The sequence below is a fragment of the Pleurodeles waltl genome, chromosome 3_1, assembly GCF_031143425.1.
Source record: "Pleurodeles waltl isolate 20211129_DDA chromosome 3_1, aPleWal1.hap1.20221129, whole genome shotgun sequence".
NCBI classification, from domain to species: domain Eukaryota; kingdom Metazoa; phylum Chordata; class Amphibia; order Caudata; family Salamandridae; genus Pleurodeles; species Pleurodeles waltl.
The window spans coordinates 1144245703-1144271279 of record NC_090440.1 but is presented as its reverse complement, the minus strand read 5'-3'; the positions used below and the strand labels follow the sequence as shown (position 1 = coordinate 1144271279).

General features: G+C 46.7%; 1 protein-coding gene across 1 annotated transcript in view; it reads left to right on the top strand.

Moving 5' to 3' along the window:
- The window catches only part of JAM3 (junctional adhesion molecule 3), a 335977-nt gene that overhangs the window by 170620 nt on the left and 139780 nt on the right, over positions 1 to 25577 (top strand). Inside the window, exon 4 of the mRNA XM_069224453.1 lies at positions 17301 to 17453. Coding sequence (XP_069080554.1) covers positions 17301 to 17453 — 153 coding nt within the window. The remainder of the gene's footprint in view (positions 1 to 17300; positions 17454 to 25577) is intronic.

Genomic DNA, 25577 nt, shown 5'->3' with positions numbered 1-25577 from the left:
ATCAAATAGTTATAACTCACCCCCCTCCATGCACAATTTTCTCATCAATAATTTTATTGCAAATGTTGCAGTTATATTATCAAGAATGTCATAAAATATTTCTTGTGATGTAATATGGGAGGTAATAAGCAGTGCATGGCTGGGGCACAAGTTATACTTACCTTGGGGCACGAGTTATAGTTACTTGAGATTACTATAACTGGTGAATTTCTGTGTTTTTTTTATTTTGAAATGTAAAGTTGTTACTGATCATTTCACCTAACTATAACATTCCTTTAACCTTTTGTTTTTTCATGCATTGCTAGGGTTTTTTTAAAATGTAAAGAACAAGTTACTTAGTCTCCACCAGATAAGGCATTTTTATCTAGCTGCAGATTCCTCACCTTAGAATTATTCCCAGGCATCGGACTGAATCTGTAAATTTTCCATGAGCAGTACTCCCTACACACCATTAGGAGGTGGTGTTCAACTCCGCATGGTGCCTTCTGCGCTTAAAGTGGCATGCACTGTGCCTATATAGGTGCCAGCCCGGTGTGCTGACAAGTTTCTTTTGGCAACATTCCACCCCAGGAGTGTGGAGCCATGAAGAAAACTAACCACTGGTGTGGAAAACTAGGGTCACGAGAGTGGAACAGCCCTGTCCCTAGAAATCTGTTCATAGAGTGGGGAGTATGGGTGGCTCGGTAATAAATCTGTGGCTAGATGATGTCTACCAAATAAGGCGTTAACGGAAGGTAAGTATGTTGTTCATCTGTTAGAGACTTCTAGTTGCAGATTCCTTACCTTAGAATAGATGCCCAAGGGGGCATGGCTTCACTAGTGACCATGGCAGTTGCTCCTGGAACAAGCGCCGCCACCAACGCAGACAGTCTGAGGGGAAACTGCTGCTCCTCAGGGGCATCTGACCAGGGCTAAGCCTATAGGCAGCCGACATCACTTGCAGCAGCAGCAACATTTCCTAAGCGGTGATCGCACTACCATCCCAGGTTGGGAAGTAGTCATGGTATGGCCACTGTTAATAGCGGTCAGAGGAATGCCGCAAGCCAGGCCCGCCTGAGACCTGGGTGGCATTGGTGCCCAGTGAAGGAGTTCTCTGCTCACTCGCCATGCGTGACTCCAGACGGCACTGGAAACTGAGGATGAGAGGCAGTCCCGAGCTGGGCGTGGTCCACGGTGAAGCCCTGAAGCGCTGAGGCCAAGCGCGGGGCCCATAGGAGAGGTGGATTCTGTGGAGCCTGACCAACGGAGAAGTGGAATGACAAGACAATGGAGGGGCGGTGACTGGGACGAATCCTGCACCTGGTACTGTGACTGGAGGCCACGCCGATCATGGAGGAGGGATGCCACACCCAAGGGGCCACCGACCTGTGGCTGTGCTGAAGTGGCGTCCTAGCGCCTGAAGCCCTGCCGGATCGATGCGTCTGTCAGGTCCGAAGTCCAGCTGGATTAATCGCCCTTAGAAGCTGGAGACATGGCCCAAGGTGGGTGGCCTTGCAGTACGATAATCCCCGGGGAGGTGGCTTTGAATTGAGGTTTGTGGGGACACACGAGGCAATGCCTCACCAGTGGAGGTACTTGGGACTTTTCCTCTCAGATCGGTCTGCCGGAGCCCCTCAGCAGGGATAGTGGCAGCGGGGTCTCTGCTCACGCTTAGCTTCATTTTTGAAGACAGCTGCCTCGATTGTCTGCCTCCCCTCTCTCCATCGAGTGAAGGTTTTACCGGGGAACTGGTGGGTGTCCAGGGGCATCGGGCTAGGCGTGGAGTCGCAGGTGGTTCTAGTGCCCTGTGACTTTGGAGAGGTTGCTCGGATAGCGTGACTGTGGAAGACCCTTTCGACTGGCATTGTCTGGAGAGGGGTGGCCCTGGCCCCATGATATTGGTGCTTCCCTTGTGGGGAACCCAGGACCTCCTGTGACCCTTGAGCGTGGGATGCATAACGAATCCTACTCTGACCCCGGAGCGGTGAGAACTCCCAAGAGGGGTTGGGGGAATGGGTGGTTTCTCATTACCTCCCTTGCTGCATTAGACCAGGGGCAGAACCCCATCCTTCAACCTGGCTAAAGACAAACTGGAGGCCACTGCCGCGCAACAGAAGATAGACAATTATACCAAACACATTACCCCTGCTGGGGGCATGGAATGCTGGTGCAAGACACCTCACCCGTATTGCTCACAATACAGGATCTCAAAGTAACCATAGAAAGCGAAATAGGGGAACTTAAAGTGGATTTGGCGCTAATTTGACAGGACCTTCGTAACACTGCCCACAGAATTACCGAGGTGGAGGTTAGGTTGTCTGAAAGTGACACAGTGAAGTCACAAAAAGAACGTTTGGTTAATTTGCACCTCCGAGTGGGGCTCTTGGAAGCTAGGATTGAGGATGCAGAGGGAAAGTCTATGCGAAACACTCTCCACATTGTGGGCATTCTCAAAGGGGCAGAGGGAACGACACCAACCAAATTCATCTATGACTGGCTGCGCGGCTGGGTCTCCCCAGCGAGGTGTCCAATTATTTAGTCATCAAGAGGGAACAGAGCCTTGATTGCTAGACCCCCATTGGGCATCCCTCCACGTCCCTTCATTGTCAAGGTGCTCAATTATGCTGACCGGGACACTGTTCTCAGGGTGGAGCGCAAAGCTGGCCAGGTGGTTTATCAATCTTCTCCCTTGCTGATTTTCTCTGAATATACTTTGAAGGTACAGCAGCAAAGGCTATCATTTCAGGAGATAGGAGGTAAAGCAGAAGCTGAAGACTATTGGGGTCACCTACATGCTCATGTTCCCAGCCCGACTGAAGGTCATCTACCTGAACAAGGCCTTTTTCTTCGATACCCTGGAGGCGATGTGGAACTGGATTGAGGAACGCCCAGTTGGACACAATAAATATTTGCCAGTCCAGGAGAGAGGAGGGCAAGGCTTGACCACCCAAGTAATGGCGCATGGCTTTAAGAAAGCGACCACACCGAAGAGAGAGGAGGACTAGATCCATGGGCCCTAAGCATCCGACAGTGAGGACCGACCCAGCTGCAGACGCAATTGAGATTGCTGTAGTGGCTGACTCCAGCACTGCAAACCTGGTGTTGCTGGGCACATCGTATAGGGCTTCTTTTGGCATGGGCTGTGGGAGCTTGATTTGTTAAGAATCTGCATGATTGTTCTGCTAGGCTGTAGCCAGTCTTCTCTTGTTGAGATGGGTTGTGTTGGGGAGGGAAGTTGGGACGGTAGGGGTGATACACAGGTTAATCGCAAGTTAACCCCATTGAGTACGATCCCTAGTTGCACCACAACAGGAACATCCAGTTCTCAAAGTATGGGGGGGGGTGTTTGGGATAGGGCAGGTTTAGGGGCATTGTTTTGGGTTCTCTTCAAGGACGAGCATGGCTGTAGAACTGGCATTTTGGTTCCATGCATGTTTTACACAGACATGGATTGGCAATGGCTGTCATATATCATATCATGTCATATATCATAGGGCCCCCAGTGGGGCTGTACTGGCCCAGGTATACTTAGGATCCTCACGTGGAATACAAACGGGTTGTTGAACAAAATTAAGAGGGGAGCGGTGCTGAAGCAGCCTCACAGACGGATGCTGACATAATAATGCCCCAGGAGACTCATAAATTGGGGAATAAGTGGCCATTTGTGTCCGGCAAAAATTTCGCTCCCATATATCACATGGGATTCCATCTGGGTTTCCATGGTATGGCCAACTTAATTAGAAAACATACACCACTGGTTTTTCACAAGGTTTGGCGTGATATGTTGGGCAGATACATGGGCGCTTTGCATGGCCTCCCGATCTCCTTGATTTGTGTGTATGCGCTTAGCCCATATCGGTGGGTTTCTTGTCGAAGATGGGAGACCTGGTCAAGGAGTTGCCGGAGGCCACTTGGATTCTGGTTGGAGACCTCAATGGAGTGTGCAATGCTGGTCTTGACAGGTTTGTACCCCCCGGTGTGTCCGGCGATGGCCGGACACCCTTCTGTACTTCTGTGCAAAACTTAAATGTGATTGATGTATGGAGGATGCATCACCAGTGAGAAGGTGGGGGTTACACCTTCTACTCTGGGGCCCATAGATCTTTCTTTAGACTTGACTACATTCTTATGCCTATGCACGCGGGACACAGGGTTTTGGATGCTAAGTTGCTGGCTCAGTCTCTCCGATCATTCACTGATGATGGTGGATCTAACTTGGGGCCCAAGGAGAGCAATGGCGGGCTGGCGCCTAGACCGTTAGTACATCCAACATGAGAACTTTAGGGAAATGTCTACAAGCGTGCCAGTGTTTCCTCAAAGAAAATAAGGGATCAGTGAAGACCCAAGGCACTTTATGTAAGGCAAAGAAAGCTACTGTATGGGGGATATCCTTAGTTACACAAAGGATCAGAGAAAAAGGGCCTGACGGAAAATCGTGTACCTAGAGGAACGTATTCTTACCATACAGAGCACTTATGTGTAATCCAAGTAGGAATCCCGGTTGCGTGATTTGCTGCGCACACACACTACTTCAACAGGAGCTCAGGCAGGAGGCGAGCGAGGCCTGGATGGCCACGCTTAGCCGAATTTATTAATGGGGGACAAGGTCAGTAAGACCTTACACTGGCTGGGCACACGAAGGGAAGCAAGGGCCCCAGTGGCCTGTTTTCTTGCTGATGGCCCTTGAATAACAGGGAGCGCACTGATTGCACAAGCCTTCTCTACGTATTACAGGGAATGGTATAGTGCGGACCCCACAAGCCCCTGAGTAGACTTCCATTCCTTTGTGCAGGTCTTGCCGGTGCCCCAGTTGTCCCCAGAGGACTGTGACTCCCTGGGATGAGTTGTGCGCCGCATCGGCACAACTGCAGGAAGGTAAAGTGCCAGGTCCTAACAGAATTCTGGTGACTGGTTTGGCCTCAGACAGGCCCTCTGTTACTGGAAATTTTGAAAGAAGCGCTGGAGAGGGGAGGTTTACCTGCAGATCTTAGAACCGTGGAAATAGTGGCGATCCCCAAGCCAGGCATGGAGGGTACACACTGCGAGGACTGCCAGACGATCTTGCTGTTAAATGAGTAAGTGACAATATGGGCCTCTAGATTAGCAGGAGTCATCAGCCATCTGGTTCACCCGGACCAGTCTGGCTTCGTGCCGCGTAGAGCCACCCAACATAACTTAAAGCGAGTACACAAAGCTTTGAGTAAGAATTACGGTGGCCTTAGGGCCCTTCTTGCAATTGACTTTAGGAAAGCCTTCAACTCGGTGGATTGGGAACACTTATTTGCTCTTTTGCAACGTCTGGGGTTCACACCCAAATTCATTGGCAGAGCACTATAATTATACATCACTCTTACAACTAGGGTGCATGTAAGAGGGTAAACTCAAATTTATTCCAAGTGAGGTGGGGTACACAACAGGGCTGCCCCTTTTTGCCTCTTATTTGCCCTCGTGATAGAACCCTTAGCAGCATGGGTGCGAATTGACGCCTTGTTCCAGGGGTTTTAATGAACCCCTGAGTTGAGCAACAGATTCTCACTGTACGCGAAATAGGTCCTGCTGTTTCTGGGGGATCCAGAGACATCGGGCCTAGAGCTCTTCAAATTCTCCAAATATTTGGAATGTACTCTGGCATTCAGGCGAATGTCAAGAAATCTTAATCTTTCCTATAGCTCCCTGCCCCATAGATATGCCATGGGCGTTAGGGACACGAATCTTGCCTTCAGGGTTTAAGTACTTGGGGGGTCTATGTCATGGAGGAGGCTGAGAGGTTCTATTAAAGAAACTTAGTACCCCAGTAGGAGGGCCTCCCACGTGAGGTCACATTTTGTGCTACTCTCCCCCTATCTTTACTGGGACGATCAGCCATTTTTAAAATGGTTTCCCATCTGTGCCTTCTCTAGCAACATCAAAACCACCCATTTCCGGTGGACAAGGTCTTAGAACCTTCCTGTGGAGATGGAGGCCGCCACAAATTGCCTTGGGGAAATGCTGCCAGGCGGTTTATTAGGCGGGGGTGGGGGAAGGATCTGGGTTGGAATGCTACCTCTGACTTACCCTGGTACTACTGGGCGGCACACCTGCTCATAGTTAATGATTGGTGGTTTGGTGGCTTCGATGACCTGGCAAATGTAAGTTAGGGTATGCTGGGTTGTCAGAGCCTCCTCGATCTCTGTGGTGGTAATGCAGTGGTGCTCTCCCACCAGCTACATGGGCTACATGGGTGGTGCTTGGGGTGTGGTCGGTTACTATGAAGTCCATTGGTCTGATAGGCTAACACTGAGACTCTACTATGGAGAGGCACTAGGCTCCCACAGGGGAGGACTCTATGAGGATTTGCTGTATGGGACAACATAGGGATATCCACCCTGGGAGACGTGTTACACAATGGAAAGGTGAAATCCTCTGAGGACATACAGGTAGAATTTGATTTTCTTCACACACAGTTTTTCCACTATTTCTAGCTTCGCCATGCACTTTTACCGAGCATACAATCAGTGGAGGGCATCCCGAGTTCTTCCCAATGGAGGCGAAACCCCTCCTTACAGATACAAAAGCCCATAAGCTATCCGAGATTTATAAAATGCTGATGTGTAACTTGCCTGATCCCATGGGGACGGTGAGGAGGGTGTGAAAGGGAGAGCTGGGTAAGGTAGAACATGTGGACTGGCAAGAGATGGTGGTGGCGCCTTGGAAGGTAGTGATAGCCTCCCAATTCCAGTTAATGCAGCTGAAGCTGCTTCACTGTGTCTACCTTTACAGGACAAAACTGCACCGCATGGGTCTGATAGCCACAAAGGGAATGCTTGAGATGTGGGGTCCCACAGGGAGACCTACCCCATACGTTTTGGAGGAGCCCTGCTCTTACTATTGGGGACGGGTGTTTGGGAGATTGGAGAAGGTGCTGGCTGGCCCATCCCTAGAGATCCCAAACGTATCCTTCTACATGTCATGGATGACTAGAGTGGTGGGGAGGGGGGCGCAAAAGGTATCCAAAAGCGCTATTATGACTGGGCCTGATCGTGGTGGAAAGGGACATTGCAAGAGCATGGAAAAACGTGGTGTCTCCCCCTTGTGGAGGCATGGGCCAAGGGTATGGACTACTATATGGGCCTAGAGTGTCCTATCTACATGGCATGGGGATGTTCCCAGAAACACTGCAAAGTTTGGAAAGACTGGGCCGGGTCGTGGGGCATACAACTTGATCCATCCATTGATAAGTCATGGGCCGCTATTAGAGATGCACATGATCACAGGCATGACTTGGGGGTACGCATGTGGGTTGAGCGGTCTGTACTGTATGATACACTGGTATGTGATTGTGCCATTTTTCCATATGCTGTGATTTGTCTATTTGATAGCCATATTACATAGGATGGTGGCACAAGTGCTAGGTTACTGGGATGGGGCCCGCTCTTTGTTGGTTTTAAAAGTAATAATGTTTTTTTTAATTTTTTTATTTTTTATAATAGATACCCAAGCAGTATCTCCCTGGAGGTTAGGCTGTGAAACAATTTCACACCAAAATGTCCTGCAGGACTGAACGGGCAAAGTGCCCATGCTGACAGACCTGACTATCTAGGCAGTAGTGTTTTGTGAACATGTGCAGAGAGGCCCACGTTGCTGCCTGGCAAATGTCCAGGTCCGTAGCTTTGCATGCTCACAGAGAGATTGCAGCCTTAGGTTTGGTGGAATGAGTATGCAAGCCCTCAGGGGGCTGCTTCTTGGCCAGTGTGTAACTGTTCTTAATACAGAGTATGATCGGATAGGAGGTAGTCCGTTTCTGCTTGGCCTTCCTCTTCTTTGCTCTGACATACCCCCACAAAAAGTTGGTCACCCGCCCTAAACGTTTGTGCAGTCAAGGTAGAATAACAATGCTCTTTTTTTGGTCCAGTCGGTCGAGGCGCTCCTTTCCCTTAGAGGGATGTGATGGGGCGGAGTTTAAAAAGTAGGCAGGGTGATAGACTGTCCTACATAAAAGGGAGTGACAACTTTCAGCAGGAAGTAAGCTGTAATGCAAAAAAACAACTTATCTGGGTAGATGTTCAGATACAGGGGTTTGAATGACAAAACCTGAAGCTCACTGACCCTTGGGCAACGTTATTGCCACAAGAAAGACAGTCTTCATGGTAAAGAGCCTGAGAGGAGCGCACATAAGAAAAGTGAGCGCTAAATTAAGGGCCTGCTGAGGCATGGTGAATGGTGAAGGAGGAAACATGTTGCAAGCCTTTCAAACACCTATTTACAGCAGGAGATTTGAAAAGGATGGCTAATTTGGCAACCTCAGAAAGGTAGCCCTCTAAAGTGCCCAAAGAAGAGTCCTGCTGGGCAAGAGAAATAATAAAGAGAAGGACCGGAGAGAGAGGAGCGAAAATAGGGTCAACCTTTTTCTCTGCACATCATGCCACAAACATTTCCCTATGGCAGGCGTATACTGTCTTGGTACATGGATGCCTGGCTGCCAAGATAGCATTGCAGGCTTCGAACAGAAGGTCAAAAGGTGTCAGCTGTCTCCACTCAATCTCTCACATGAAGGCAGAGCGTTGACAGGTTCAGGCAGAGAAACGTCCCCTAATGCTGTGACAGAAGTCCCTCCCAAAGGGGCAGCCTGATCGGAGGACCGATGGCCATTCTCAATAACTCAGGATACCAAACTCTCCAAGCCTAGTCCAGAGCCAAAAGGCTGATTTGGGCCGGTTCGTTCCTGATCTTCTTGAGAACTCTGGGCAGTAGTGCTATGGTTGGAAAGGTGTACAAGAGGCCTGAGCTCTTCACAAGACAAAAAGCATTTCCGAGCTAGAGCCGCCTTGGCAACTCCAGCACGCAGAAGTCCTGACATTGCACATTTTTGGCGGTGGCAAACCTATCTAACCAAGACTCTCCCCACTGTGAAAGAGACCTTGCACTACCTCTGGATGGAGATGTCATTTGTGATCCGCTAGGCATCATTGATTGACATAGTCTGCTCTGGTGTTCAGAGAGCCCACCAGGTGTTGAACCAACAGGCATATATCCTGACCCTCCATTCATGTCCAGAGGCGCAGGGCTTTGTGACAAAGGGTCAACCTCCCCACCCTATTTGTTACAATACCACATGGCAGTGGTGTTGTCCTTGAACACCTACACTAGCCTCCCTTGATGAAGGGTAGAAAGGCTTTCAGTGCCAGTCAGATCGCTTAGACCTCCAGCAGGTTGATATGGAGTCCATATTCCACTGACGGCCTGAGGCCTCTGATCTGCACCTCTCCTACATGGCCCCCTCAGCCCAGGAGTGATGCATCTGCCACTACTTTCAGATCTGGTCGGGAAAGGTAGAGTGGTCTGCTGCTGACCCAATTGCTGCTTGTTATAACCACCACTGCAGAGATTTTGCAGTGCCCTCTGAGATCTTGACCAAGTTGAAAAGATTCCCCTATTGCTGCACCCACTGGAACTTCAGGTCCCACTTTAGAGCCCATATATGCCAGCTGGTATGTGTCACAAGCAGGATTCATGACGCCATGAGGCCCAGCAGCCTCAGTGTCAGTCTTACCAAAATCCAGAGTAGACGCTGAAACATCAGTATCATAGCCTGAATATTCTGGACTCGCTGTTTGGGAGGATAAGGCTGAACCTGCACTGTAACCAAAACAGCTTCGATGAAAGGGAGTGTCTGAGAAGGGGACAGGTGTGACTTCAGCATGTTGATAGTGACCCCCAGCATGTGCAAAAGGTTTGCCTTAGTCTTGGGGTGAGAGGCAACTATTTGGGGTGAATCCGCCTTCATCAGCCATTTATAGAGGAAGGAAAAGACTGGAACCCTCAACTTCCGAAAATTAGCTGCAGCCATTGCCATAGTTTTCGTGAACACCTGAGGGGTGATGGTAAAGCCAAAGGGGAGCACGGTGAATTGAAAGTGCTTGTGGCCCATCGTGAAATGCAGGTAACATCTGTGAGCAGATGGAAGGGGAATATGTGTCCTGCAAGTCTAACACTACCGTCCAGCCTCCCGGGTCCAGGGCAGACCTAATTTGTGTGAGCGTGAGCATCTTGAATTTCACCTTTTTCGGCCGAGATTGAGAAGACAATGATCTAGGATGGGATGAAAGCCTCCGTCCTTGTTGGCCACCAGAAATTAGCTAGATTAGCAGTTAGAGCCTACTGATATCAGCAACTTCTCAATTACTCCATTGGCCAAGAGAGTTAGCACTTCCTGACAGAGTGAGGCGAGGTGGTCCTCCTTCAGCCAATCATAACTGGGTGGCATGAGAGGAGTAATCCCAAAGGGCAGGGAGTAGTCCCTTTGGACTATTTGCAAAACCCAATGGTCCAATATTACTGACTGCCAGTGGTTCAGGTGATGCTGTATCCTGCCTCCCACTGGGTGCCCGTGAAGGTCGAGAGCGAACTAAAGGGGTTTGGAAGCTGGCACAGTTGAGGATGTTGTGAACTGACCCAGCCTCTGGCTACCAGTCCCAAGTAGTTTGTGGGACCTGCATCCTTGGCAATAAAAAGCCTGGGAAGCCTGCTGGCTGTGGTGGCTGGGAGGGTATGGGCATGGTTGGAGACCCAGTCCAGAGGTGATGAGAAGCCATAGACAAGCCCAGGGACCGGGCTGTAGCTCTGCTGTACTTTCATTTCTCCAGCTCTGTCTGCCCTCTCTCCAAGAAGGCTTGCAGTAGAGAACTTTCTCTTTCCAAAGGTATACAGCCTTTTGGATTCCCATTCCGGCGCAGTGATAGGAAACGTGCCTGAGTTGATCATAGAAGTAGAGGCTTGGACCACCAAGCTGTCCGGGGGAGGGTGCTGGTTAAGGAAACTGGGGTCCCCATGAGCAGGGCTATGGGAGTGGGCAATTAAACTATGCTCAGGCCCAGAGTAGGACATCATTAAGGACTTCATTAAGGGTTTGAGACTAGGCTGAAGCACCTCTGTCAAGAAGTTTGTGTTGACTGCTACTGAGTACAGCTGAAGGTCCATGACCTCAGCCGTCCTACGCACCACCATAGCAAAAGAGGCTCCCTTCTCCGTAGCCACAGTAGGAAGAGAGACCAATTCAGTGTCAGGCGAAGTGTCAAGCTCACTGTCCTCCAAACGTTCCTTATGCCAGTTGTCCTCCTCATCTAAGAGATATGTGTCCTCCGACACCTCCTATTCCTCTTCAGGCCTATCAAGTGTAAAAGGTACTGGCTTTGCTCCGGAGAGCATAGTTCTTGTTGGCACCGGAACCTGCGTTGGGTGACTTACAAGGCCAGAGTGTTGTTGCATCCCCAACTTTCTTTTCTTTTTTTTTTTTTTCTTTTTTTTAACCAGGATCATTTAACGTTTCCTTTTTAATCTTTAATTTTACCATCTTTTTCCCCCCCCTGAGCGACATTCTCTCGATAATAGATCTCCAAATATCTACAGTCAGACAACTAAACAGTTGTTCATTTCCTCTGCCTTGCCACATCTTGGGAATGTTATATCAAAGGCAAGTTTTGCATGGCGGATTGTTAGGTGCATTCATTTCTTTTATGTGAAAGCTAAATGTGCACTGCATGTTACCCATAGCCACTCCTAAGAAATGAACCATAAGGTCTTTCTCAGGTGAACACCCACTGGCAGACATCTGTAAAGCTGTTAATTTGCTGTCAGTTCACACTTTTAACAAGCACTAGTGTATGGTTACTAATGCCTGTCAAAATGCACAGGTAGAAAAAACTGGGCTCGAAGCTTTGTTTTAGGAATGTGCCTGCTCTGCACACAGGACACCACTTTAAAGGCTGTGTGCTGCGTTTCAGACTATGCACATCTTCATCAGCGCATGGAAAAACACCACTTCTCTCTAACAATCAACTTGCAAATTGTTGTGCTGTAGGTTCACATTCACCCTGCCCATCTCCACAGGTGCGAGACAATAGAAGTTGCCTGTTGCACTTTTGACGTTTTCCACCTGCACTGGGCTTTGTATTATTAACATTATAGTACAAAAACGTCATAATGTTTTGCATCTCTGCACATTCTCTTAGCCTTTGTGTGGAAGACGAAGGTAACACAATCTGTGGCGGAGTCTGGATCCTGATATGTACTGTGGGTTTCGGGAAAGATATTAGGTCACTAACAATTCAATGAACTTCTTGTAAAAATAAAAACAAGTATACTGAACTGATCGGTAGATTGAAGGAGTGTGTGCAGTGCCGCAGCAGCAAATCGGTTTTTACGGGTAAGCAACATTTTCCTGATTTATTGTTTTTTAGTCTCAGACGACCAGACTATGCTAAAATTGCCCAGGTAATGCAAAAGCCGGACACCGTAGTTTTGCTCTGCATTACCCACCCAAGTAAAGCATCCAAAAAGAAGGTAGTGTTTCCTAACTTAACTTCATTTTTTTTCACTGGAAGCCCTTTCCTTGCGCAATTTGCTTCAGGAGTCCTTCCTTACTCCGCAGGTACGCTTTCAGTCTTTTACTGTGTAGGTCTTTACTTCACCGGTAAGTAATAAAGAAATACGCATTTAATTATGAAAGATACAATTTAAAATACCTGTTTTAAAGTTTTACTTTTTGAATTTTACATCGAGGCAGTAAGAAGAGGTCACAGATGGATAGTGTAGGTTCAGGGATTTGTAGTTTAAATATCAATTAAAATGTAATTAAAACTAATGACACTTTAACGACATAATTCAAAAAAATAAATTAGAATAATTGCACTACTTCTTAAGTTTTAAAAGTGCATTTATATATTTGTAACTATACATATATAGTTATATATATATATAGGCGTACAAATAGTACTTATAACCTTACCTGCTAAGTAACGGCACTTCTGATGTAATGCGATATAAAGGTACTTCCGATGTAGTGACCATGATGTAGCATTGTAGAGGTTATTGGCAAGTGTTTAACCCTAGTCAGCTCAGCCAGCTACCTGTGGTTGCTACCGCCCATTCAGGTTACATATGCTCAGCCAACCAGAGGCCTTAACTCAGCTCTTTTAGTCACGTTGACATTTACCCCGTTGTGCCCTCTGTAACGAGCTTTGAGAAAACTCCTTCCTCCCGCTGTTCTCTCATTTGATAATCCTGTTACTTGACTCCCATGCCTTTGATTCCTTCCTCCCTGTCCCTGCCCTTGACAAATTTCACTTGCTTCACCTACTACCGAATTGTAAAAAAGCATGATTGTAATTTTATACAGTAAATAATTAATGACCCATACAAGTCTGTGTTGAGGGGAGGGGGCGAGTTTGGGGGCGGGGGGAGGGGGCAAAGACTCATCCAAATGTGGGAGCCAAACGTGCTTTATGACTTGATTTTGGTGATTTTACATTTGTAATTAAAATAGATTAATAACGACTGTATATATTTGTTATTACTCTGCTTTCCCTTGATCACGATCTGAATGAATTATTTGTGATTTCATGTGATGTTTTGTATTTGTTCGTCAGCTTAGAATATCTCCCAGGCGTCAGAATGGATCCAGAAACTATTTATATAGCCGAGCTAATATATGCCACTAGGTGGTGCCGTGCCCCTCAGCTCTAATTCCATATTGCTCTGGAAGTGACGAAGCGGAACCAAACTGCATATAAGCGCCACCCCTGTGCTCTGACATCAGTTTTGTCTTTTTTCCTTTCTGTGCTCTGACATAGAGTGCTAACAATTGCTGATCTAGAAAGTGGGACTTTTTTAGATGTTAAATAGTGGAGCCACTCCACAAAACTGGGAGACAGGAGGGCAGTGAGGAATCTGCATTTTGAAGTATCCACTAGAAAGTGTGTTGGTGAAGGGAAGTAACTCACTCAGATGGAAACGTTTAACTGCAGATTGCTCACCTTATTTTAGGCACCAAGGGCCAGATGTATGAAATCATTTTGCATTCGCAAACTGTGCGAATGCCCGTTTGCGAATGCAAAATGCCATTTCATTGCGACTCTCTTAATTAGAAATCGCAAATAAGGATTCCTTAATTGCGATTTCCTAGCACATGTATGAAGCAATTCCTAAATGCGATTTTGGCATTTGGGAATCGCTAATTACCACCAAGTTGAACTTGGTGGTAACCATGTGCAAAATTTAAAAATGCATTTAAAATGCATTTTTAAATTGTACATGTAAAGCACACATGCCCTTTTGGCATGTGTGCACCTTACATGTCCCCCCCAAAAAATGTGGGGTGCAGCAGAGGGGGCCTTGGCCCCCCAGCACCCTGGGGTTTTGCATTTCCAAAATTGCGATTTCTGGTTCAGAAATCACAATTTTGGAAATGCAAAAAATTTGCAGATATGGGCCAACAGGCCCATAGCTGCGAATGGGGCCGGTATCGCAATTTGCGATTCGGTAATAGCATTTGCGATTTTTAAGAAATCGATATTACCGATTCACAAATGTGATACATGGCACTTATCGAGTCGGAAATAGCGATTTCTTAAAAATCGCTATTTCCGAATTTCAAAGGGCCGTGATGATACATCTGGCCCCAAATGGTGCCTTGCCGATTGGAGGGCCTGTGAAGTGGACCTAGATCAAATAGTCTTGCAGAACCAGGCAGGCAAAGTGAAACTGAAATTGCTCTTGGCCCACTTTGAACTACAAGTAACACTAGTGGAATTTCAGGACGGGTACGTGAAAAAATGCTGTCAGCCAGTCAAAGGACACCATCCAGACTCCGGGGCTCAGAGCCAATTGGATTGGAGACTATGTAAGCATTTTGAATGTGTCCTTCCGCAAGAAGACATTCAGAAGCCGCAGGTTCAAGATAGGCCTAAGTCTCACATCATGTTTGGAATGAGAAAAAAGCAAGAATAGTAACCTTCACCTCCCTCTGAGTCAAGTTTGTTTTCCACAACATCCTTGGTGAGCAGCAGGGCAACTTCCTCTAGTAAGGTCAGATGTTCTGCAAAGATTCGCTCCTGTGAGGGAGGAATAATAGGTCAGGAGGAGAGAAGGTGGTAGGGTAGCGCGTGATTGTTCAATTTGTAATACCGATCTGTCGAACGTGATGGATCTGCATACCTCAAACGTGATGTATCTGCATCCTGGGAGGAAGTACCAGATACTGTCTCCCATTGGTTAAGTGTGTGCCAGTAAGTGCAAACTAAAGCAGCTTCATGGCTTTTGTGGCAGGGCAGAAGGAGGAGTTAGAAGACTGATGCCCCTCCTGGCCTGCAAGTTGCCTTTCGGTTCCATGACTTGGCCCTGAAAGAACTGGTTTGTCTGCTGCATCACCGTCTTTGAAGACTGTTTGTCTGTATGCCAGCCTCCTGGAATAGTCCCTAAATTTCCTGAACTGGTGAGAAAATTGTTTTAACGGGGGTCAATATCCCAAAAGAACGTGCTATAGATGTGCTGTCTTTAAAGTGGTGCAAGGCAAAGTCTGTCTTCTCTTCAGAGATGTAACTCTTACAAGGGCATGCCCATTAAGAAGGTCTGTACAGCACCAGAAAGCCCAGAGATCCACAAACAACCATCCCTGCAAAGAACAATCCTGGTGTAGATTCAGCTGCCACGGCAATCCATTGAGTCGGCCACCAGGTATTATCTGAACCAAAAAGACCCTAAGGTCCTCAATGCTCACCGGCAAGATCTCGCTGGCTGTGTTCCACAGGGTGTGTGTACCAACAGAGCATGTTTATGGACTGCAGTGTCATGATAGAAGAGGAAAACATATGTTTGCCGAAAGCAACAATCCTTTTGGATTCTTTGCCTTGAAGATAGGTTGGAAATGAGTTAGGGTTCACCTCTACAATAAGCCTGTCTGGAGGAAGTCTGTGTCACAAGGCACTGGCCAATAATGTCTGGCCACCTACCTGTTTGCAGGTGGGCAAGAGCAATGTTTTAACCAGGAACCTACAAGAGTATCTGTGAAAGCATCAGAATAAGGGATCAAGGGCTCAAATGTTGCTGGCCCAGGCAGTAGTATTTCCATCAAAACATTTGTCTTAGTCTCAGTGGAGGGCAACTGCAATTCCAGTAATTCAGCTGCCTTCCAAACCACCACTGCAAATAAGGACCTTTCTTCTGTCGCTGGCCCATGTGCCTGAATCAAGATCTGTCTCTTCGGGGTTATCAAGCCAACTGGTGTGTATATATAGATAACATCAACATCCTGTGTTCGGCTCTGTCACAGTGTACAAATCGGAGACAAAATGAGAATGGAGCCACTGCTGATAGCTATGACGTGGTAGAGGCACAGGGTGAGAATCAGGCAGACTGACAACAGGTTGCGCTTTTATAATCTTGTAGTGCAGCATCGACCAAGCTTGAGTAGGCACCAGGTCATCAACTGGCACCAGGATGGCAGACACAGATGTAGATCTCTTTGTCTGAGTGGAGATCTGTACCAGAGTTTGTACGGACCCAGTAGTTGGTCCAGAGATGCCAGATTGTGCCAGGAAGGGACCGTCAGGCAGAAACCCAACTGGAAGCCCCTTTGGTTCTTTGTGGCCTGCAGGCATACCAGAGGGTGCTGGAAGCGCAGCAAAAAAATTGCAGCATGGCCACTTTGAAGGTCTCAATTTGTTGCAGGATCAACAACAGCATGGAAAACTCTGGGAACATCAGGATACACTGAAGGATCCGCTCAGTGGTGGCCTTGATAGAATGCAACTGACATCTCAATGCCCAGGCACCTTCTCTTTGGAGTCACAGGGTAGGGTTGAGTCCTGCTTCAGTTTTTTTTAAATTTGCATTTAGACTTGGACGTGACTTACCAGAGAACTTTGAGTGGTAAGTGGAATGATGACAGGAGCAGCTCTGAGACAGGTCCTGCAGCTTGAAAAAGGATCCACTCGAAGGCCACAACTTGTACTTGTGTTCAGTGACATGCAGTGACCTTCAGGTGCATTAGGGTGCACTTATCACACAACCTTTATTAGTCCTGTGTCCATGCACCGAAGGAACATCTCTTGTGAGTTTGACTGACCTTTTCTTCCTGCATTTGTGGCACGGCTTAAATCCTTTTGATCACTAGCACTCTTTGAAAAAAGTTTGGAATTGATGGAAAATTGACAAAGTTGGAAGTGGGCTATGGGTTCCGTATCAGAAAGCGTGGAAAGAAATGAATTTATACCAGTGCCCTTGGGTGTTGCTTATATGTGGTTCCACTCCTTTTCTTGGGTGGTATGGAGTTTTCACAGAGCTACATGGCACCACCTAGCATCATGCAGAAGCAATGCTATGAAGAAATCTCTCTATCTAGTAGGGCACCTAGGGCCTTTTCTAAGGTGAGGAATCTGCAGGTAGAAGTATCCATCAGAATGTGAAATTTAGAAAATGTTTGTCTTGAGGACAGGCTAAGCAAATGTTCTAGTGCTTTGCTTTCACTTCTCCTATTCCAGTTTCAGCATTGTTTCCTTCATTGCCAGGTGCCCTGGAAAATCGCGCTATTCTCTTGGACCGAGCCTCACTTAAGATCCTCAACACAAGTCGCACAGACACAGCAATTTACCGATGTGAGGTGGCAGCCAGTCAAGATGAGAAAACGATTGATGAAATTAAAATACATCTGACTGTGCAAGGTAAGATGCACAATATAACCGTGTACCACTCCAGGGCTGGGTACATTGCCTATTTTTTTAACGTAACAAAACACCTTTTAGTATGAGAAAGGGCTCTCTTAGTAAACCTAACTGTGTTTTAGTAACTTTAGGGAAGAGCTGTAACAGAGCCATACCCCATACATTTTGGTGCAAAGGAAAGTATATAGTACACCTTGGTGTGAACAAAGTCTTCTTCGTGTAGTAAGAAGAGCATCAAATTATTTGTGGGGCATGTTATGTTCATACTAGTGCACGGATATGGAGCATCAGTGTCCCACATATTGAAATTCAATGCATTTCCACATATGTGAAATGTACTCCTTCCTAACCCACACTATATTATGTTTTAAAATGCTACTTATTTTGTAGCTGTAATACCCTAAAGTAACAGAGCACAATAGTATCTCAACTCTGAATACAGATAAAACATTCTAAACATGCTCATGAAATAAACAGTGGCATATAGTTGAGTCCATTAGCTAATAATAAACATACACTGTCTTTTGGATCGTAGTAAAACTGAGAGAAAACACATGTTAGAATAATAATGTTCATTAAAACAACTCACAGTAAAACAATGCCTTAAAGAAATCTGAGAGAAAATAACAGCATTCGTTAACATTGATGGGGTTAGATTGCAGATAAGAAAATAAATACTTGGGCTTGAATGGGAAATAAACCAGCTGAAGCTTATGGCCATAGAATACCAGTACACAAAAATGGATAAGATAAATCACATAAACAATGGGCTATCTTCATTAAAAGATAATTTCGACAGGGAAACTTGGTCACACACTTCTACTATCCTGGGAAAGAAAAATGCACACTGACAGCATAGGAATATGGTATTGTGAGGAGGGCAGGGTGCCAATTCCGATGCAACATCCCAAGTCATGGAGCAAAAAATATATGCCATATATAGGTAATAATATGCACTTGTTTAATCAGTTATATAAGGCACCATTTTTACATGTGTGAGATCTGTTGCTCGGATGATAAAATTCCTTATCCAATTTGGAATTTGATGATCGGAAGGAAACACACCTGAAAAAAATATCAAGCATCTTTTGCTAATACATTTTATACTAGTAAGTCCATTTTTAACAGGCAAACCTTGTCCTTGAAGTATATGAAGTATCTCTTCTCAAAACAAAATGGAGCAAACTGATTATGGACTATGCTGATACCACTGAAAGAGCTGTAGCTGCGTATACGTGGTTTTGCCTCAAATACTAGTATCATTTTAGATATTGTAAGAAAAAATATGTACTTATGTTCTTATCATTTAAACACCCATAAACAGTGCAAAGCCTGTCTCCATTTTCCCCTCTGAAAAACTTGGTACAGAGCAACTCTAATTTGTTCTGTCCCCTATTACACCAATGGCAAAAATAGAGCCAAAAATCTTTGGCTCTCCAGAAATACCAGTTTGAAGTTACTTAGCTCCAGTATCAGAGTTTCTGTTGGATACTCTTCTGTAGCTGATTGTTCTCTTTGTGAATCCCCCAAAGTACCAGAGTGGATACAGAAGCTCGTGCAATAGCTCCTCTACACCGGTAGCCGGCGTCATAGACCTCGGTTGCAACTTCATCCAGTCTCACATAATATGACACCAAACCGCATTAAAGCACCAGCCCTGTGCACTGACCTCAGTTTGTTATTTTATGTGCCTTCACTCTGTGAATATGGCTTACAGAATGCCAGTGTGCAGATCTAACATGGAAGTTTATTAATCCCGGAAAGTCCACTCCAAAGAAAGGTGAGGAGGGCAGGCAACGAGGAATCTACCGTTAGAAAAAGCATTACCAGAGTTAAGCAACTTATTCTTCTAATGATGGATACTTTCAACTATAGCATCTTCACCATGTCAATCTATACCAAAGCATTGCCACCTCCTAGGAAGTGGATCCAAAGAGTGGAGTTGACACCAGGAAGTCCAGCAGGACCAAGTGGGCAAAATGGCCCACCCTGCCTTCAAGCTGTGCTTTTGCACCCACGGATAACACATGTGAACTCAGCTCAATGCACTACGCTTGAATTTGAGAGACAAGTTTTTGTATCCCCACAGAAGTCCATTCAATGCGTAGTCAAAGTGGTGTCAGTGCTTTTGGGTTACTAACCACTCCTATACAGGGATCCAGGGAAACAGTGGTGATGAGGAACACACCTTTTTTGTTCTCTTCAAAAACACACACAAGATGTGCTAAGAAAAAGACATTTTAACCAAAAAAAAGCACATTTATTTCAATAGGTGCACTGTTGCTCAACACATCACACAATACAATTAAAACAGCACAAAAGCATGTTGCGAACAACAAGAATAAAATGAACATTTGTAACATGTTTAAAACGTCATCTAAAAACTTAACACCATTAAACCTACTTCTGTGCACTACGCTATGAGTGCATGGAAAGTAGAATAACTTGCAGCTAGATTTTCTTAGGGAGAGAGCGCACTGCATACCTTGCTATATTGCTATAATTATCAGCCGTCACGTATGCTGTGTTCCCGCGAAAGGCAAACACATGTTCAGCATCAACTCCTTCCAAGCCTGTAAGGAAATGCCTCCTTGGCATGGTTACCCCCTAACTTTTTGCCTTTGCTGATGCTAAGTTATGATTTGAAAGTGTGCTAGGACCCTGCTAACCAGGCCCCAGCACCAGTGTTCTTTCCCTAAACTGTACCTTTGTCTCCACAATTGGCACAACCCTGGCACTCAGGTAGGTCCCTTGTAACTGGTACCCCTGGTACCAAGGGCCCTGATGCCAGGGAAGGTCTCTAAGGGCTGCAGCATGTCTTATGCCACTCTAGGGACCCCTCACTCAGCACATGCACGCTGCCTCACAGCTTGTGTGTGCTGGTGGGGAGAAAATGACTAAGTCGACATGGCACTCCCCTCAGAGTACCATGCCAACCTCACACTGCCTGTGGCATAGGTAAGTCACCCCTCTAGCAGGCCTTACAACCCTAAGGCAGGGTGCACTATACCACAGGTGAGGACATAGGTGCATGAGCACTATGCCCCTACAGTGTCTAACCAAAACCTAAGATATTGTAAGTGCAGAGTAGCCATAGGAATATATGGTCTGGGAGTTTGTCAAACACGAACTCCACAGTTCCGTAATGGCTACACTGAAAACTGGGAAGTTTGGTATCAAACTTCTCAGCACAATAAATGCACACTGATGCCAGTGTGCAATTTATTGTAAAATACACCCAGAGGGCATCTTAGAGATGCCCCCTGAATACATACCCGACTTCTAGTGTAGGCTGACCAGTTCCTGCCAGCCTGCCACACACCAGACATGTTGCTGGCCACATGGGGAGAGTGCCTTTGTCACTCTGTGGCCAGGAACAAAGCCTGTACTGGGTGGAGGTGCTTCTCACCTCCCCCTGCAGGAACTGTTACATCTGGCGGTGAGCCTCAAAGGCTCACCCCTTTTGTTACAGCGCCTCAGGGCATCCCAGCTAGTGGAGATTGCCCGCCCCTCCGGCCACTGCCCCCACTTTTGGCGGCAAGGCTGGAGGAGATAATGAGAAAAACAAGGAGTCACCCACCAGTCAGGACAGCCCCTAAGGTGTCCTGAGCTGAGGTGACCCCTGCCTTGAGAAATCCTCCATTTTGAGTTTGGAGGATTCCCCCAATAGGATTAGGGATGTGCCCCCCTCCCCACAGGGAGGAGGCACAAAGAGGGTGTAGCCACCCTCAAGGACAGTAGCCATTGGCTACTGCCCTCCCAGATCTAAACACACCCCTAAATTCGGTATTTAGGGGCGCCCCAGATCCCAGGCAATCAGATTCCTGCAACCTGAAGAAACAAGGACTGCTGACCTACAAGCCTGCAGAGAAGGAGGAAGACGACAACTGCTTTGGCCCTAGCCCTATCGGCCTGTCTCCAGTTTCGAAAACCTGCAACCAGTGACGCATCCGACAGGGACCAGCGACCTCTGACGCCTCAGAGGACTGCCCTGGACTAAAAGACCAAGATGCTCCCGTGAACAGCGACCCTGTTCAAAATCAGCTACTTCTTTGCAACAAAGAAGCAACTTTCAAAGACTGCACGTTTCCCACTGGAAGCGTGAGACTTCACACTCTGTACTCGATGCCCCCAGCTCGAGATCCAGAGAACAAACACCTCAGGGGGGACTCCCCGGCGACTGCGAGCCTGTGAGTAACCAGAGACAACCCCCCTGGGCCACCAAGGCGACACCTGCAGAGAGAATCCAGAGGCTCCCCCTGACCGCGACTGCCTGTAACAACGGACCTGACGCCTGGAACCAACACTGCACCCGCAGCCCCCAGGACCTGAAGGCACCGAACTTCAGCGCAGGAGTGACCCCCAGGTGACCCTTTGCCTTGCCCAGGTGGTGGCTGTCCCGAGAAGCCCCCCCTGTGCCTTCCTGCACCGCTAGAGTGACCCCCGGGTCCCTCCATTGAAACCTACCTGAAACCCGACGCCTGCTTTGCACACTGCACCCGGCTGCCCCTGTGCCGCTGAGGGTGTGGTTTATGTGCCTACTTATGTTCTCTCCCCCCCCCCCCCCCCCCCCCCCCCAGTGCTCTACAAAACCCCCCTGGTCTGCCCCCCGAGGACGCAGGTACTTACCTGCTCGCAGACTGGAACTGGAGCACCCCTGTTCCCCATAGGCGCCTATGTGTTTTGGGCACCTCTTTGACCTCTGCACCTGACTGGCCCTGAGCTGCTGGTGTGGTAACTTTGGGGTTGCCTTGAACCCCCAACGGTGGGCTGCCTATGCCCCAACCTTGAGACTTGTAAGTGTTTAACTTACCTCCAAAACTAACCTTTACTTACCTCCCCCAGGAACTGTTGATTTTTGCACTGTGTCCACTTTGAAAATAGCTTATTGCCATTTTTACAAAGACTGTATGTGATATTGCTTTCATTCAAAGTTCCTAAAGTATCTAAGTGAAGTAACTTACATTTAAAGTATTAACTTTAAATCTAGAAACTGTGGTTCTTAAAATAAACTAAGAAAATATATTTTTCAATATAAAAACCTATTGACCTGGAGTAAGTCTTTGAGTGTGTGTTCCTCATTTATTGCCTGTGTGTGTACAACAAATGCTTAACACTACCCTCTGATAAGCCTACTGCTCGACCACACTACCACAAAAATAGAGCATTAGAATTATCTACTTTTGCCACTTTCTTACCTCTAAGGGGAACCCTTGGACTCTGTGCACACTATTTCTCACTTTGAAATAGTATATACCGAGCCAACATCCTACAAAGCCCATTGTCAACTTTCAGAAAGTGCAATGCAGAGGCAGGATCGTCTTCTGATCTGGCAGTATCTTGCTTGCGATAATCTGGGACGGAGGACCTCTCCTGGCAGGTGGTCAAGTGGCAATCCTTTATATACTGTATCTTATCTGAGAAGGAATTTGCAGTGTCACCTTAGGAATATTTGATGTAACCAATAAGCATCATGATGCTAGTCTAAGACACATTCCTTTAAACATATAAGGTAAAACTATGACTATTCAGGCTACACTGTTTTAACTATATTTCTTTGTTGACATTGAAAGTGAGATAACAAGGCACTGGTTCCAGACTGATGTCACATCAGGTGTTTTGTTGTCTATATCTAAATTACTTGACACTTTCACAGTTCTTGGAAAAATAAGGATAGACGACATCTGCTCCAAAGGCAAACATGTTGATGATTCTGCAGACATATAGAAAATGGAGTTATGGCCTACTTAAAATAGAGTTGGGCCTTATACCTTTACTCCAAAAGTATGAATAGATGCCCATGTGGCTACCTGATGATGTCAAAAACACGAACCCAGCAACCCATCACTGTAGTCTTAACGTTTGACCTGCCTAAATGAGTCCCTAAGACCTCAGGAGGATCCTTTTTTGTTGTTGCAAAACACCATGTAATGCAAAGGACAACCAATGTGGTAAGGTTTCTTTTTTTTGGATTGCCTTTCCTTTCTGTCCAACAAAGAGTTGGTACCCCTTGAAACTGACTCTGTAGAAACTAAGTCTCAGCAGTGGCTCCAAAAAAGTGAATGTTCCACCAGTGGAGGATACAAGCAGCGGATCCCACTCCTTAGAGCGATGTATCTGGAAAATAATGCTGTGGACTGCCCCCACATGAAAGCTTGGCAGCACTATTGGAAAAAGGGATGCACGGGTCCGAAGCAATAACTTGTCAGGAACAAAATGAAGTATATGGAGGCTGGACTGACAAAGCTTGCAATTCAGGCGCAATACGCAGAAGTGACTGGGATGAAAAACAGGGTCTTGGGCTCAACATATGTAGTGCATTATACATATGATGAACATTAGAACCAAATTAAGTTCTCACCGTTGCATAGCAAAGGGAGTAAAGGGTCAATGAGCGCACTTTCAAACCTACCCTGCAACAGGTGACTTGAACAGCAAGGGCTGATTAGGCAAAATGAAGTAGTCCTTGCTGTACCAAAGACAAAACACATAGGAGAGCACGATAGAGTTTTACCTCTAGCAGATCTGCTTCCTTCACCTCACACCAGATGACAAATGTAATCAAACAGCCTGAAGAAAGGGACATGTTAGAAGGGCAGCAGTGATCCAGAATAGGATCCACGGCTTCTCATGGGAAATGAGAACCTCCCCGCTGATTCTATTCAGGCTCCACACATTGATTTTGGAGGTTCAGATAGCGCACCATGCCCTTTTACTGGAACACGTGGTCATCTGGAAAAAGAAGTCCATGTGGAAAATGGATACACAGTATCCGCAACTCTGGAATACCAGAATTTTTGTAGGATACTTTGTACCCCAAATATTTCTCCTTTTTATTTCACAGATGCCAGACTGCATCTAGAAACTTTCTATATTGCGCCTGTGTACTGGTAAGTTAATCCATTGGACACCACAACAACCTTGTACCACCTCTGTAATTGACTGTGGAGACCTACATAGAGGCCCCACTGCAGGCTGCTGACATACGTTGCATTTTATTTTCACCCCTTCATGCAGTCTCGGGGCTCAGCTTCCAAACTTTGTTGGTTTTTCCCTGACTTCCAGAGCTGTTGTTCAGTGACCTCACCTACAAGAAACAGATGTTGGTTTTGGACCAACATGACATCTCTATTTGGTGTCCTAAGTCCAAACATAATGTAACTGAAGGCCATCAGGAAACAAGTGATGAAGAGCATATCACTTTCCACAAGAAACTGTCCTTTACAATGTTGCAGGCGTGGTACTACTCCAAGTTTTGGTCTAGGCCCCTATACTCAGCTAAGAAGTCGTCCAAGGATAAACCTCAGCTCAGATCCATGAAGTCTAGACTAGAGTCTTCCTGCTCCAGGAAGGGTGCATGTTACGGACACAACTTTGCACTAGACATTAGACCCCAGTCTGCAGCTGGAACTGGTGTGCCCTCAATTTTCCAGGCCATGCATGACTTAGACTTCAAAGAGGCAGTGCTGCAGTTTTTCCAGATGTTTCAAGGTCCTAAGGAAATCCTTAAGGCTGTATTGACTTGCCCGGGCCTCCAGTCAAACCTCCACTGGCAGGTACTGCCCAGGTGCAGACTGACACCTTTATCCCCACACCCGCCACCTGGTTGCACCTTCGCTCTGGCCATGCTTGTTCTGGTGTGACCTGTGTCAGCCCCAGCTTTAGAGGCACCAGTTCTGGATCCATCCCGGACACCAATATCAGACATGGAGCCAAGTTTAGCTATATCCTGGCCAGTGTTGGTTGAATTACCTATGCATAGCGAGTGGTTTTTGAGGACTCTTCAGCAGTGCTTCTGTGCCAGTATCGTCCAAGCTTTGAGGTCTTCTTCGGCTTGGATTCAGATCCCGTACAAGACTTATACAATCTTTCACTTGATTGGGATGATGAGGAGTAGGCAGACATTTTGTTACCCTTTCACTAGACTGATGGGTTATATTTGGACCTCCAAATGCTAGAGGCCTTGACACATCAGCCATGGAATGGAACTCTTCATTTGCCTCCCACCCCAATGAGGAAAGTGTCTCCTACACTTTGCAGTATGTATGCAGTAGAGGTTTTGGAACTGCTGTTGTCATTAGTGGAAACCAAGGCTAATCGTTTTGCTTAAATTGTGCAGCCTGG